The sequence below is a fragment of the Gymnoscopelus braueri genome (assembly GCF_963280865.1).
Source record: "Gymnoscopelus braueri genome assembly, chromosome: 20".
Taxonomy (NCBI): Eukaryota; Metazoa; Chordata; class Actinopteri; order Myctophiformes; family Myctophidae; genus Gymnoscopelus; species Gymnoscopelus braueri.
Genome location: NC_137622.1, coordinates 9,041,057 through 9,057,834, shown reverse-complemented (window position 1 = coordinate 9,057,834; position 16,778 = coordinate 9,041,057). Strand labels below are relative to the sequence as shown.

Sequence of the window (16,778 nt, the reverse complement as noted above, 5' to 3'; positions counted from 1 at the left end):
TTCCAGTGTGGATCCACAGGATTCCATTTCTTTGGTCCATAAAAACGTGCTATATGCTGAGGAATGGAACAGTCATTTTGATGTGTGTGTAATCTGTAAGAGCAGAGAGCACTAATGCGGCTGTTCTTCAGAGATAGTAACACCTCCCCTCCAGAATTGGAGACTCATTTAACATAAGTACTTCCATTACTTTGAAAAAAACGACTGTCAAATATTAAATTTGCTAATTAGGTCTCAAAGTGTCTTGCAGCTGTCGACTTGAGAAATACAACGTGAGAGTAGCTGTAGGCAAAACATTACTACAATTGTGCTGCTCATTTTCTCTTATGGGTATTATTCCTAACACTTGTAAGAGTAACATACTGTACTGTTAGGTTATTATTATTATTTTTTAATTTTTTTACACTTTGGGAAAACGTTTTGCCTATAATACATTCCTGAAATAAAGACACCATTAAAAGTGGTAAAATAATATATGTTTCCGCCAAACAATTGCAACCACTTGCATTTAGTCTCCCACCTGTGAAACCAAACATGTACCGTTCAGCCAAAGAGGAATACCCCACTTGGCCAAGGCAAATAGATATTAGGCTTCTGGGTTTCATGAAGTGCTACTCTTCTAAATTACACTAATATGTAGTCACCATTTCAAACACACCCTCCACTTTCATTTCATTTTGTTTTATAGTTTTGTAAAGACTCAACATCCAAGCTTGTATGGCAGCACTCACCAACTTTTAACAGAAGGACAGGGCCTCAATTTCACCAATTTATTTTGACCAGACAAAATGTTTCAATCCAGTCAGCCTTCAGTGCATCATTGTCCCTTCCCTTCTTTTGAATGTTTGTGAGTGCTACCAGACACCATTGGATGTTCAGTCTTTTTAAGTACAGATTGTTTATTAATTATTTTTTATTTTGGGGGGGGCAACAATTTGATTTGTATTACACGGACCCCCATTTGTTTTCGCCCCTGTCCGTCCAGCTAATCTCCGGCACTGTCGGACCGATCAGTGTGAAACTTTGCACATGCACTCTCTGGAGGCCAAGGAAGAACATTCATATCAGCCTGTTATAGCGCCACCAGAAGGCCATTTTGTACACAAATGTTTTGATATTACTTCTACAGATTTTGTCCAAATATCACGCCAATCGGCACACATTATCTCTATAGTCATGTGATCAAGACAGATCTGTCCGATTTTTCATATTTCATCCTGATTGGCTAACGTTGCCTTTCAAAGTTTGTTGGCCTGTTTTGAACAAAATGTCTAAAATCATGAACGCAGCGTCCGATTGCTGTGAAACTTTGCATGCATGTTCCCACTAGGCCATTTTCCAAATCTGCCTCATGGTGGCGCTATAACAGGCAGATTCACGTTTTGGCCTTTAGCTTTTGAACCGTAGCTCATACAATAAAAAAAGTTATCCGAGATGTAGTTTTTTTAAGCTACCTGACAGTCGGTTACCTTTTTTTAAGCTAGCTGACAGTCGGTTTTATCAAAGTAATGGAAGTATTTATGTTAATAAGCTACCTAGCCTGTCGGAGACCTGTGCTCCGAGGAACACATTTTTTTTACTTGAATGAAAACTTGGTCCAGAATACCTTTACTGTCTATATCCTGTAGGGTTAATAATAATAACCGAAAAATTCTTGCATGTTCTCTACTTGTGTTTACTTGTACATGTAAGGATGGTGAAGATTGCCTATCAGTGAGGGACCCCGTGAACCCCCTCAAGGACCCCTCAAGGTTCCCCAAGTTGAGAACCACTCAACTAGACAGTCGACACGCCCATCCATCATGGGCTATGGGATGGACAGTCAAACACGCCCATCCATCTGGGCTATAGGATATAAATTCCTGTGTGCAGTCAAGTCTCACTGACATCGTTACAAAGTCTGAAGTGCAGTAATTAGACAGATCTTCCACTCAAACTGTTAACCATTTAAACCCATATATGGCTCTCTTTAGTGATTGGACCCCTGGGGGACCAGAGTCCTAGGCCCCCTCCTTTTTTCCCTCTACACCAAATCTATTTGATGAAAATAGCAGATCTACAAATTCACAATACGTCGCAACACAACATGTTGTGAACTTGTGGTGGAAAGTAACTAAGTGCATTTACTTATGTACTGTACTTAAGTACAATTTTGAGGTATTTGTACTTTACTTGAGTATTTCCAATTTCCAATACTTTTACTTCTACTCCACTACATCTTAGAGGCAAATATTGTACTTTTACTCCACTACATTTACTCGAAAACTTTAGTTACTAGTTACTTTTCAGATATAAATTATGATATAATGAAACATACATTAACCACTTTAAACCTATTTTATACCTAGGCTATTTGAAAATAGCCGATCTACAAGCTCGCGACGCGTTGTGAGCTTGTAGATCTGCTATTTTCAAATATTTAGTACTTTTACTTTTGTTACTTTAAGTACATTTTGAATAGTACTTTTGTACTTTTACACACGTAATGTTTTAATTCTGGACTTTTACTTGTGACAGAGTATTTTTATATTGCAGTATTGGTACTTTTACTTAAGTAAAACATTTGAGTACTTTTTCCACCACTGCTTGTAGATCTGCCCCCTAGTGTTCATGTGGCTATAAGGTAAGGCACGTGCACAAAAAACTGTAAACCGCAGAGCAGGTAGCATTTGGGTCCTGCAGCAATTTATTTTTCCGAATGAATGAATTATCTTTTTATTGAATCCCGACGCTCGTTTATAAATAGACATGGTATGAATTTAATAAAAGGACATTCGGCGGTAGCACTGCTCTCCGGCTGCAAGTTGCTGAAGCGATGAGCAAGCTTTTATGTCATTATGAGAGCAGAAATATTCTGGGTTCATTATGTGGTATAAATTGAACTGTGCAGTTTGGTTAATTAATGAGAAACAATTAAATCCAATCAAAGCCAAAAAATAATGATGTTATGTCTAATTTGATAGTTATTATGATGCCGCTGAGAATATTTTGTGAGCATGGAAGATAATTAAAAAAAAAACTGGATTTTTCACCCGAGAGCAAAATGGCTGCTGTGCAGGGGCGGATCCCAACTCTATGGGCCCGTGGGCCTTAAGCCCCTTACACACCGGGGGCGATTTTTTCATGCGAATAATACGTTTTTTTAAAAAACCTTATAAAGTCAATGCAAGCTTCCATGGAGCGTCTTTTAATTATTCGGAACGAGTCCGAATTTTGCGTATATTCGCATATTCGCCGGTGTGTAATGACCTTTAGACCGATCAGCCCCTCCCCCACACACACACACACACACACACACACACACACAAACGTATGTCTGCGGCGCCAGCCGCGGTACCACAGCCACCCCGACACTGTGTGCCCAGACTGCCCTGCGCACATCGAACACTGAGCAGTGCAAACACATAATCTTAAATAAACCTTAATTTAGCACGAATACTGAATAAAAATGGTGACTCTGTCTGCAAAGTACTTAAAGGGATACTTCACTTTAGGGCCGGGGACACATTTAAAAAAAATATTAAAAATAAATGAAAAAAGTTATGGAAAATTCATGGCCCCCTCACGCATTAGAGTGTCCTACTAATGTGTGAGGGGGCCATGAATTTTCCATAACTTTTTTCATTTATTTTTAATATTTTTTATAAATGTGTCCCCGGCCCGGAAGTGAAGTATCCCTTTAAGCCAATAAAACAATTAACCAGCAGCAGACAGCATACTAAACAAACATTGCACTGTCACAAATAATGCCTATTTGCAATTGCATGTCACGGCTTACTTGTGTTTCACACGTCAGGGGTGATTGACAGGCATTAATATTGTACTTTGATAAGATTTTCACGGGAGGAAAAAAAAGCTATGCTCGTTAAGGGCGCGCTCCCACCAAGAGTTGGCTGGCCGCTGTTAAACGCAGGTTGTGCGCGGCCACAGTTTTTTGCAGCCAGCGGATTCTAAAAAACGGGAGTGTCGCGCCTGTCACTCACTTTCAGGAGCCTCCCCGTCTGCCTTGAGCACCATGTTGCTTCCTGAGTCTTGAGACGGTCCGCCTTCGACTCACCCGATTGGACAGAGGGAGAAAATCAGCGCCTGCCTCCAGCAGTTTTATGCTTAGTCGCGGAGAGCAGATAAACGCAAGGTCTGCGCGACTAGCGGAAAAATCTGCTCTTGCGTGAATCAACGCATTTGCATTGACAATGCATTGGCAGATTCTGCAAACAGCGGCCAGCCAACTCTTGGTGGGAGCGCGCCCTAACTGCAGAGTTTAAATTGGCAGAGCTGGGTCGGGAGATCAAAGAGAAAGAACTCTGTGCGTGACATCGCCTTATTAACAGCTTATTAACCCATTAATACCTGGAACGCATCTGTGTCACTTTATTTCTTTGGCTATTCAAAAATAGCAGATATACAAGCTCATAGCGCGGCACCGAGTGCCGCGCTATGAGCTTGTAGATCAGCTATTTTTGAAAAATCTTGATCATTTTAAAAAAAAAAAAATTTCAAAAAACTGTTAGGATTTAGAAAACATTTTTAAGAATTGCCTCAGGTCTTAATGGGTTAAGTAGCCTATAGGCCTACCTGGCAGGATTTCAAATAGACACCATCTATTTACAGTAATGCCACTTATATTATGCTCGGAAATCCGCATGAGAACTCAATAAATAGAAATAAATAATTACAATATATGAATCAATAGACCAGAGCTGGGCTGGCCAATCCTCCCTATACGATGGTCAATGGATACATAGTGTACATACATCAGGCCTTACTGTAGTGACCTGCTATGTTCCCTCAACAAACCAGTTACACTACTATACAGTATGCAGAAGGTGCGGGGGCCTTGGTCACACAGAAAGGACAGCTAAACTAAGTGTGTAGCCTTTTATGAGCAGAGGCAATTACTGAGACTGTTGGGACCCTTTTGACTGACTTGAATGAGCCCTCAGGGGGGGCTCTGTATGTGGGGGCCTATTTAGTTTTAATTTAATTAGGGCTCGGGCTCTAGAACAGTGGATATCGGTCAATCCAATTTTCTAGAGGGTCCCACGGACCATTGGGCCCTTGGGCCTGGGCCCACTTGTAGGGGTGCAACAGTTCAATTAGACCCATTATAAAAACAAACAAATATCATTTGAATAAAATCAAAAAAAGTGAAAATCGATTGCCATTGTTTGTGCTTATTTTGCGTGATACCGTTGTACGACAAAGTATAACATAGGGGTTAAGTGGTTAATCAGAATAACTGATTGTTTAGATGATAAAAAAAATCAATTTATTGAGTAATCGCTAAGAAGATAATCGATAGTTCCAGCCCTACTAAAGTATACCGACTTCCATATCCTTATGTTGAAACACCAACAGACGTTATTAATCCGAGTGTTTCTACCTAGAGATGATCACGCTCAATGTACAGTAGATTATATAGTCCACCAATTACAGAACGCATCACACCGCGGGGCAGGATTCAGAGCACCAACCTCGTACCAGTACGAGCACAAGAACTTAAAAGCATTTTTAATGACCCTGGAATTAGAGGCGACCATGAGCTCTGATGTAGACTGATTCTCCTTTTTAAATGGGAAACATTTCAAAGCTCGCTTGCTATTAAACTCTGAGGAGACCCATCTGTTTTTCCTACGATCTAAAGATAGCGATAAAATGTTTACCTTAAAACAGCCGTGCTAAATATTTGGACCACCATTTTCTCCCACAGAAAAGCCTCCCAGCTTTCGTCCAACAATGTATTTTCTTACAGCGGTTTCTACATGGGATCCAGCAGCCTTCTGTTTAACCACTAGAGGTTGCTTTGACACCTCCACCCCCCACACAGCATCCAGCCACACTCCACCCACCCTCCAGCCTCTGCACAATCCAGGAAGTTCCATATCATCACTTGTATGTCCAAAAGCGTTACATTTCAGGAAATGGAAAAAGTGACCTGTGTTCCAATGGATCTACTGTAATGTGTTGTAGTTATTATTCAGTCACAAACTATTGTTAATAATTTCATCGGTTAAATATTTATAAAAACCCACAGACTAATCAATGGATGGCTTTAAAGCACAGCTCAAGACCTATTTCTTCACTCTTCATTTCTTCACTGCCTTTGTTGCGATATATGTTTTATAAGTTTATATGTTTTTTTTTTTTTTTTAATGCTTTTGCTTTTCTTTTTTTCTTTATTGTAAAATTATTTGTACTTTTCCTGTAAAGCACTGGTGCTTTATTCTTGCTCTGTAAAGCACTTTGAGCTGCATTTCATGTCATGAAAGGCGCTATACAAATACAATTTATTATTATTATCATACTTAAATCACACAGTAGTGAAAACAGCAGCTCACAACACATTGGCGCGTTGTGAACTTGTCTATCTGTTAATTTAGCTACTTTTTGCACAACACTCTCTAACGAAGTAGTACACTCATTTACAAAAAAAATCACACCCAGTGTGAAGAGAGTGGTGCCTTTGAATTAGTGTAACTGGTTGCATCCTTGTGTTGCAATCAGCTGCAGCTGTTGAGGCCGTGCTCAAACATACGGACGGACGGACGGACGGACAGACAGACACACACACATACACGGTCAAATGTAGGAGTGGTTGGCACCACTCAAAAACCCCAAAAGGATAAATATGGAGATACATGGTTTCTGCCCGACAGTGACGGTATGCTGGGCTCCTGTCAGTCAAGCCAGGCAGTCCAGTATAAAGTGCATAACTGTTTACAGGACTCTGCACTGAGCTGCACATGCATAATTAACAGTCCTGAGTCCTGAGAGAGATCCTCACTGCGGGCCCTGAATGATTCAGAGGGCCGAGACCTGTACTGTAGACAAGGGAGGGCCCTGGAATACGCCAGAGATACCGGGCTAAAACACCAACCTGGCATCGGCGAAGCACGCCGGTGCCAAGAACCCCTCTGTGTCAGGGGGGGGGCCCTTCAGGACTTACTATAGTCGCGACCTTGTCACCGAGGTTCCAAAAGCGTCGCTCCCCTGCCGGTGGATAAGGTTGATGCCTGCCTTTTTCCGTCTTCAAATAAACGCTGGGCTTTAACCCGTTCAGTCCGGGAACGCATCTGCGTCATTTTAGATTTGTTTTGCTATAGCCTAAAACCATTATTTCACACTTTGGCTATTACAAAAAAACGTGCCGCGCTATGAGCTTGTAGATCTGCTATTTTCTTTTCATCGTGAAAATGTTCGCAAATCTTTGAATATATATATTTTTTGAAAACAAAATTAAACAACTAAAATCTTTGCTTTTTTTTTAAAACGTTTTCATGTCAAGAACCCACAAAATTATGCTACTGCTTAGTTTTGAATAATGACTCAAATCGAAAAATGACACAGATGCGTTCCCGCCCCGGTCTTAATGGGTTAAAAGACGCTGATCTGTCTATTGGGTATACATACAGATGAAGAAAGGGCAGCTCGGCGTTACCAGCTGCCCCCCCCCTGCTGCGTAACGAAGCCCTGATCAGAGCTGATGGATCTCTCTGATCTCCTCTTTACCTTTCAGCCCACATCGCTCAGCAACTTCCTCCCCTATTTGCTCTACTCCTCTCTCTCTCCAACCCCAAACTCCTTCAAGTAAAAGAACAGACAATGGAATCTCACGTTGAGTACACCCCCATATTGTAACCCCCCCCCCCCCCCCCCCCCCCGGGAGAGTGCCTCGTGCTCAAGGGCCCGGGTGGCCAGTATACGCACTTTGCCGTGGGTAGAAAAAAAAAAAACCTTTGAAAGCTTGAATAAGTGATGAATAATTAATGCATTTGTCTTGGGAGAACAATGGTATGGAATGGAGGAGAATCACGCTAGGAAAAAAGTACATTTGAAAAAAGAAAAGAAAAGGAAAACGTGCAGATGTGAAGGAGAGAGAGAGAGAGAGAGAGAGAGAGAGAGAGAGAGAGAGAGAGAGAGAGAGAGAGAGAGAGAGAGAGAGAGAGAGAGAGAGAGAGAGGAGTGCCATCAGCTGATGGAGAAAGAGAGAGAATCGAGTAATGTACTGTATATCAGTGGTTCTCCAACCTTTTATCCTCGGAGCCCCCCCGTCTTACATCTGATAAAAGCTGAGAGCCCCCCCCCCCACACGTGCACGTGCACGTACACTCGCAGACACACACACACACACACACACACACACACACACACACACACACACACACACACACACACACACACACACACACACACACACACACACACACACACACACACACACACACACACACACACACACACACACACACACACACACGTTTTTCAGACTTGTTAACCACTTAAGCCCTATATATCAAAAAATAGCCGATCTACAGCTTGTGCTGTAGATCTGCTACTGCTTAGTTTTGAAACTTGTACACAATTTGTACAAAAGTTCTAGTTATGATTTAGATTTTGTGTTTAAAAAACAAACAGACAAGGCCTCAAAAGGGCCGCAGACTTTGGCACGCCTCGAAGGGGAGCCCGGACTACATCAGTTGGTAAACACTGATGTATAGATAGATGCCTATAGGAAAAACCCAGGTACAGCATGGACTCAGGTCTGCAGGGGAGAACCAGACTTACAGGATCCCTTCCCTTTCCCTGCAGTAAAACATTAAAAGCTGTAATCCGGGACGAATAAAACGTTACTTTAACCAATCTCTATGGTAAGAGTATGTTAAACCTGGTGTTGTGAATAGGCCACCTACTGGTTGACAAGTACTGTAGTACCGCCTGAAAATCATAAGCTCAATTGGCCCCGATTCATTATGCTGGTCGTACATATGGGGTAAATAAAGTTCGTAAAGGAGGTCGTATTTTCGGTACTCACAAACTGACGTGCAATTCTCAAAGGGGTTCGTATATCCCTGAGACTTGCGTACGACCAGGTGTAGGACATGATTAATCTGGAAGTCTGCATCCAACAGCATCCAACTTTAACGTCACTTTACGGCACAGTGTTGCCATGTCCGCTTATTATAAGCGAATTTGGGCTTATTTTTCTGTAAAGTTGCTTGTAAATATTGGTAGCTGTGGGGTGCGTTTTTTTGGGCTTGTTTCTAAAGTGTAGTTGATTATTTGGGCTTGCTTCACAATTGTTCAATTATTTTAACCGGTGGTTCTCAAATATTTATGGACCCCCAAGTTAATATGTAGGCTAATTTATCCCTATAAGCCCCATCTGAAAATGTGTTGTGCCAGCTGGAGCCCCTTACCAGATTTGTGTTGTTAGAATGTTTAAAAAATCTTCCAAATATTCCACATTTTATTGCAAGATTCTTTTGGAAAATAGCAGATCTACAAGCTCACAACGCATCACGAAGCGCTTTGACCTTGTAGATTGGCTTGTAGATCGGCTATCTCCAATGTATATGTCACAGTACGTTTGGAGAACCAGTACGATTGAAGACAGAGCGCTCGTTTTTAGGCACGGGGCTCCTTCGGGGCGAGGCGGGGCTTTTCGAGACAGGGTTTATTAGCGAGGCTCGCGAGGAGGAGAAGGAGGACGCGGCGCTGCGATGCGGGGGTTTATTACGCGAGGCTCGCGAGGAAGAGGAGCCTCCTCCTCCTCCTCCTCCTCGCGTAATAAACCGTCCCGTCCTCTCCTTCTCTCCTTCTCCTCCTCCTCCGAGGAGGAGAAGGAGAGCGCGGAGAGGCGGGGCTTTGATGCGCCGACGGGGACCTGTCTTTTGTTGTTCCCCCCCACATAGCAACCAGGAAGCTACGCTAGGGGAACCATAATATCTATGAGGGGAACGCTGAACACGCGTTCACACGCACACGCTTGTCCATGACGGAAGCGCGCCGACTTAGTGGAGCTTGAGGCCGAGGAAGCGCGCCCTCGCGCCTCCAGGCGCGAGTGCCCGCGCTGACCGGCCGATGCTCTACTAGTCGACTCAGCGCGTTTGAGTTGTAAACCGATAGGGACAGAATAGTTCTTTTCATGGATCACTGTGTGTGTGTGTGTGTGTGTGTGTGTGTGTGTGTGTGTGTGTGTGTGTGTGTGTGTCAGGGAGAAAGTAAAACAAAAGCCAGAACACAATAAAAGTATCTAAACAGTCCTGCTTTCAATAAACCAAAAAAAGCATGAGCGCTGTGTGTGTGTGTGTGTGTGTGTGTGTGTGTGTGTGTGTGTGACTGTGTGTGTGTGTGTGTGTGGCCATATATGTTTGTGCACAAGCCTGGCTTGTGGCTCCCTCTAGTGCTGGGTGGGTGGTAAAAACGAGCGCGCTTTCTTCAATCATACTGGTTCTCCAATCATACTGTAACATATACACTACAGTAGATCATTTCAATGTATACAGTATACTGTATATATATATATATATAGGTTTACAGACAGTTCTCATATGGCTAGCTTCTTTTGGCCTTATTTTCATAGACCTGGTTGCTTATTTCTCTCACAAAATCTGGCAACACCGGAGCTGGGAGTTTAACTTCTCGTCCAAACTTACAGATGTCGGCCGCATTGCCTTGACACTGACAGAGAACTTGAACATCATTCTGATCTGTCTGGAAGCGAGTCCCACTATTGCACGATGGATCAGCTGAACGTAATGTGTAATGTTTACACGGTTTAACCCCGCCAGCAAATATTAGACTAATAACCTGGAAAGGATATTTCATAAGCCTTTTCTACTGAACATTGCTCACGTTTACCGAGGTAAAAAGATGATGTTGATAATAAATCCAGGGCATACAAGTGGAACGCTGCTATCCAATTATGGACCAGAGCTTATTGATTACTTATTGATTAAATTAGTTAATTTTTGATTAATATATCACTGTCCTACGTCGGAATGGGGAATGGATCTTCTGTTTCAAATCTTTTTTATTGTGAAGCACAGGGTTATATTATACATTTGTTCATATGGATTGCTTCCTTTTTTTTTTTTTAAACAAAAACCAACAGACATACACACAAAACGGAGTAACATGAAAAGAATACACTCAAACTTAAGCAAAAAAAAACAAAGGGACCCTCCCGCCTCCCTTCCCCCTCCCCAGAAGTGCTGCCCCAGATTACGTGCGACACAGGTCATCCACAAGGATTAGCCTATCAACCTTTAAGAAAGGAGACTAAAGGCTTCCAAATCTTTTCAAAATCTTTCAGTTTGTCTTTGAGTATAAATCTAATTCTTTCTAAATGTAAGGATTCTGTCATCTCGGTGAGCCAGAGTTTGATTGTGGGGGCCTCTTTCTTCTTCCAAAATAATAGTATCAATTTTTTTGCAGCGATAAGGCCGTATGAGAGAAGGCGCTGTTGAGATAATTGTAGTTTCTTCATCCCTTCTGATACTCCCAAGATGACTAACACTGGGTCTGGATCTATCTCTACCTCTAGTATATTGGAAAATAGTCTGAATATCTCTATCCAGAAATTCTGTAGGTTGGGACACAGGGCATAACTGTGCAGTAGAGTTGCATCTGCTGATTTACACTTATCACACTGGGGGGAGATGTCTGGGAATATTTTGTGTAATTTTACTTTTGAGTAATGTAACCTGTGTAATATTTTGAATTGTATTAAGCAATGTCGTGCATTAATCGAACAGGTATGTATGTATTCCATACTGCTATCCCAGATGTCTTCAGTCAGTTGTACGCCCAATTCCGCCTCCCAGTTGGCTTTAATAGAGTCAGTTGAGACCGGAGCCATGTTATGTAAAGTGTCATACAAAAAAGAAATGATGCGTCTAGTCTCAGCTGCATGACTTAAACACCCATCCAATCTGTCTGGCCTTGCTGATTCAAAATCAGGAATATGTTTTCTCACATAACTCCTAATCTGTAGGTATCTAAAAAAGTCTCGCTGCGGGAGGCCGTACTTCTCTTTTAACTGTATAAAGGAAGCAAATACCCCGTCCACATATAATTTTTTTATGCAAATTATTCCTTTCTCCTTCCAATCAAGGAAAGCACCATCTAGTTTGGAAGGGGCGAACGAGGGATTCGCTGCAATGGGTAGCAAAAACGACATTGCCCTAAGCTTGAAATGATTTGTGACTTGTCTCCAAATACGTATAGTGTTATAAATAATTGGGTTATAATTGTATATCTTTTTGTGTATTAATACCGGTGATAAAATGACTGCCCCTATGGTAAACGGTAGACAATCCTCTCGCTCCATTTCCAATCCATCGGGCAGCAATGCTGTATCATCCAACCAATAGGAGAGGGATCGAATGCCAGCGGACCAGTAATAGTGGCAAAAATTTGGAAGAGACAACCCCCCATTCATTTTGGACTTGCACAGATGAGCCTTCCCTATTCTATGTGTTTTATAATCCCAAACAAAAAAAAAATAATGGAATCCAATCGTTTGAAGAATGCTTTAGTAATGAATACGGGAATGTTCTGGAGTATATATAACAGCTGTGGAAGAAATATGGGGAATGGATCTTCTGGACGCAGCTTTCATCCACTATAGTTTCCTCATCAGATGGTAAAATGTATTAGGCTGTTGTGTGTGGCGTTCATGTGATCAATATACAGTAGAGTAGCCTACAGTAGGCTATTACAAATTAATACCGCGGCACGGACACTGGAGGTGCGTCAGTCCCTCCGCAGTTTCATTAAGGCATGATAGCCTATTTTCATTATTACGTGACACTTTGGCTCAGATGGCCCGCTGGCAAACACACTGAGGGACCTAATAATTCAGCTCTAAATGCAATACATCGTTTGACATTTATTTTTAATTTTGTATATATATGTGTTGACAAATGTTGGGCACATATATATTTTATTTGAGGTTTGCCACTGTTGTAATTGATTTTGGCATGAAGAATAAAGCATTCTAAAGACATACGCACATTTCAGCCCTGGTAAGACAGCCTCGGGGCTGACGTGAGAACGTGCGCACCTGACGCACAAATCACAGACCAAAAAACATGAATGAATCTGACTGCAGGTGTAGGATTTGTCTTAAATGCCGGTATGTACAAAATATGGTCGTAAATCGCTTGATGAATCGGGGCCAATATCTCCCCTGGCCAAGCAGGGTTTCCCTCTAGGATGAGCGGTACAGTTCCCTCTTGGTTTCCCGCACAGGAGACCCCGTTAAAAAATCCCGGCTGGTATACAGCTGCAATTACCTCTCTGCCTCAGGAGAGGAACATACTGTAAAACGTACATTATAGGGTTGAAGAGGTTAATGTATGTTTTGTAATAATATAAAAAATCTACAAAGTAACTCAAGTTTTCAAATAATTGCAGCCGAGTAAAAGTACAACATTTGTCTCTGAGGTGAAGTGGAAGCAAAAGTACTGAAAACTGGAAATACTCCAGTAAAGTAAAAAGAAAACTCAAAATTGTACTTAAGTACAGTACTTGAGTACATGCACTTAGTTACTTTACACCACTGCTCGCAGGTGCTGCTGGTGTTCTGCAGATATGACGTTGTGACAAATCGGATAACAAGGCCATGTCCTCACACACACACACACACACACACACACACACACACACACACACACACACACACACACACACACACACACACACACACACACACACACACACACACACACACACACACACACACACACACACACACACACAGCTTGATGTAAGACCTGATAGTGACACATACACATGCCTGCAGACACACGCGTACCTTCTCCCCCACCATCAGTGTTGCCAGATTATGTGAGAGAAACAAGCAACCAGGTCTAGGAAAACCAGCCCAAAAGAAGCGACTATGGGTCACACGAGCACTTTAACATATACATCAGCTATTTGAAAATAGCAGATCTACAAGCTCACAACGCGTTGCGAAGCGACGCGTTGTGAGCTTGTAGATCGGCTATTTTCAAATAAAATATTGCAGGGAAATTATAATAAGGAGATCTGGCAACCCTGCCCACCATACAGTAAGGCATGGGTCTAATCCTGTGTGTAACATATGGAGCTGGCCAGGTACCAGGGCCGGTGCCAGTAGGGTTATAGCAGGACACTGTCTTTATGCCCAGGCTCAGGAAGTGAATGAGCCGCAACACGGCCCCGCCAAGCCTTCCGCTAATCCTCCCCTAAAACTCTCCCCTCCCCAAGTATGCAATCCTCAGTGTTTTATGGGCCCTTTCCAGCTGGGAAATTTTATATCATCATCATCACCATCATCTAGCGGAATTAAAAGAAAGAGGATATGCTGGCTTTATAACCTTGACCTCCGTGTAGGAGAGGGTTTTGGTGCCAAGATGAGGGGGGCTTTAAAGGGATAATTCAAAATGACTTTTTTTCCTATCGAGTACTCACCCCATGGAGACATAATTCATGGAGATGTTTTTCGTTTTTGTCGCATTCCTAAGCCAATAATTTGATGTCCGGCTGTGTTTCCCGTATAGGAGACTCAAAGAGTCTCTTTGAGTCTCCTACCGGAGATCAAATTATTGGCTCAAATTATTGGCTTAGGAATGCGACAAAAACAAAAAGAAATCCATGAATTCAAGGCTTCATGGTGTGTGTAATTGATAGAAAGAAATATTTATTTTGGGTGAACTACTCCTTTAAAGTGAGTTGTTTAACGCACCGTTTCTCAGCATCTGGTCTGGGGACCACCAGGGGTCCACATGGACGCTTAACTAGCTGAATATGGTTAGAGAGCCTGTATGGGAAGCCAAAGGTCTCAGGTTCGATTCCAGGCCTCAGCAATGTGTTGAAGCGTCCCTGAGCAAGACACTTAAAACCCCTGACTGCTCCCCGAGCGCTACAACCAGTGTTGCCAGATTCTGTGAGAGAAAGAAGCAACCAGGTCTAGGAAAACCAGCCCAAAAGAAGAGACTATGGGCCACATGAGCACTTTTAACATATACATCAGCTATTTGAAAATAGCATTCTACAAGCTCACAACGCGTCGCGATGCGACGCGTTGTGAGCTTGTAGATCGGCTATTTTCAAATAAAATCTTGCGGGGAAATTATAATAAGCAGATCTGGCAACCCTGGCTACAACCCAACGGCTGCTCACTGCTCCTAGGATGAGTAACATGCAGAGGACAAACGCACACGTATGTGCAAACATACAGTGACAAAAAACACTCCAAAGACTGGGGAACCAAATAATAACTATTATTAACACTGAGGAATTTACAATGTAGGTTGGGGTCCCGGAGATTAAAAAACATATGGCATGAAATGGGGGTCCATGACTTAATAATGCATATGAAACTGGGGGTCCTACAAAAAAAAAGTTTGACAATCACTGGTTTAACCCTTTCAGAGTACATCCTCGGACATATTTGGCCATTCAATTTGTTGTAAATCAAGGTCCAATTGTGATTTCATCCTGTAAAACAAAACACCATCTTGATTCGTACGTGATCAGCACTGTGTTGTTAGATGTGAGCTCTCCGCTCCGTCCTGTTTCACTATGAACTACGTCACTGCTCTCTTCTCTCCGCAGCGCCCTGAGGGGGTTCGTTGTGGACATTTGTGGATATCATTGCTGTTGTCCAAAACCATTCCCTTTTTATGATTATATAAAAAAACATTTAAAATAGTGAAAATAGCAGATCTAATAGCTTATCTGATTTTTGAGTATCATCCAACATTCATCATGAAACTCTACTTTCAGGCTGCAGAATATGTAGCCTTAAAGCTCTCTGCTCTACGTTACGCTGCTCCGCTATCCCGCTGTCTCAGTAGGAAGTATGTCAGTTGAATCCTGACATCCTGACTCAGGATGTCAGACGTTAGATACTCGTTAAATACCATTTCGGCTCGACTTTAGGCTGCACTTCAGAACTCATGTTGAGGTTAAGAGCATGAGGTATATTCAGCATGACGCTTGAACTGCGTTTGAACCGACAGACAGATGCAGCTTCCAGCTCACAAGAATGGGAGATGCAATCAGCCACACGGCACCCCCCTGGACCCCCCGAGACAACACGGTCTCTCTGTCTTTTGAGTTCAGCGTGCGTGTGTGTGTGTGTGTGTGTGTGTGTGTGTGTGTGTGTGTGTGTGTGTGTGTGTGTGTGTGTGTGTGCACGTGTGTGTGTGTGTGTGCACACGTGTGTGTGTGTGTGTGTGTGTGTGTGTGTGTGTGTGTGTGTGTGTGTGTGTGTGTGTGTGTGTGTGTGTGTGTGTGTGTGTGTGTGTGTGTGTGTGTGTGTGCGTGTGTGTGTGTGTGTGCGCGACTGTGCGTGTACATCTGTGTGACGTATGTCCCTGAGTGTGAGAGTGTGTGCATGGACGTCTGTGTAAGTGTGCAAATCTATGTGAGAGTGTGTGTGCATGAACATCTGTGCGAGCGTGTGTCCCTGAGTGTGGGGGCATAATGTACATTTGTGTGAGTGTGTGTGCACGTGTGTGCGTGTGCGAGCGTGCGCGTGTGCGTGCACATGTCGAGGTGTTGATCAACAGTTCTCACCTGTGCCTGGTGTCCCGGTTCCTGATAATAAGCCACGAACGCAGCATTTAACAGAACAGAGGAGAGAGAAGCAGGGGAAGAAGAACACATCATTTACAGTTCTAACTAGAACCCTTCCATCCCCCCCCCCCCCCCCACAGAGATGGATTAAAGGCTTGATTTAGGCCTCCTCGTTGTTCCACATTAAATATTAACCCAAACAGGAAGCTTTTTTTTGGCATTTCCTCCCAGAGGACAGGGCTGGTATCGAATACAGACAGTATGAAAAACCCCAACCGTCTGAGGCAGAAATATTAGCCACGAGATACAATAATAACAGAGAGCGGCGAGAGAGAGAGAGAGATGGAGCGTTACATAAGGAGACTATGCCTCGGTGTGGAATCCCATCTACATGTTTATGCTTGAGAAAATACAGAAATAAGAGTGGT

General features: G+C 42.8%; 2 protein-coding genes across 2 annotated transcripts in view; one reads left to right on the top strand and one right to left on the bottom strand.

Annotated features, from left to right (window-relative positions):
* Nucleotides 1–16,778, bottom strand: part of tenm1 (teneurin transmembrane protein 1) — a gene marked incomplete at its 5' end in the record, with an annotated part of 375,941 nt that overhangs the window by 126,894 nt on the left and 232,269 nt on the right. Inside the window, one exon of the mRNA XM_080416925.1 lies at nucleotides 16,351–16,371. Within this exon, the coding sequence (XP_080273051.1) occupies nucleotides 16,351–16,371 (21 nt within the window). The remainder of the gene's footprint in view (nucleotides 1–16,350; nucleotides 16,372–16,778) is intronic.
* The window catches only part of apool (apolipoprotein O-like), a 333,585-nt gene that overhangs the window by 194,385 nt on the left and 122,422 nt on the right, over nucleotides 1–16,778 (top strand). The gene's annotated exons all lie outside the window — the stretch shown is intronic.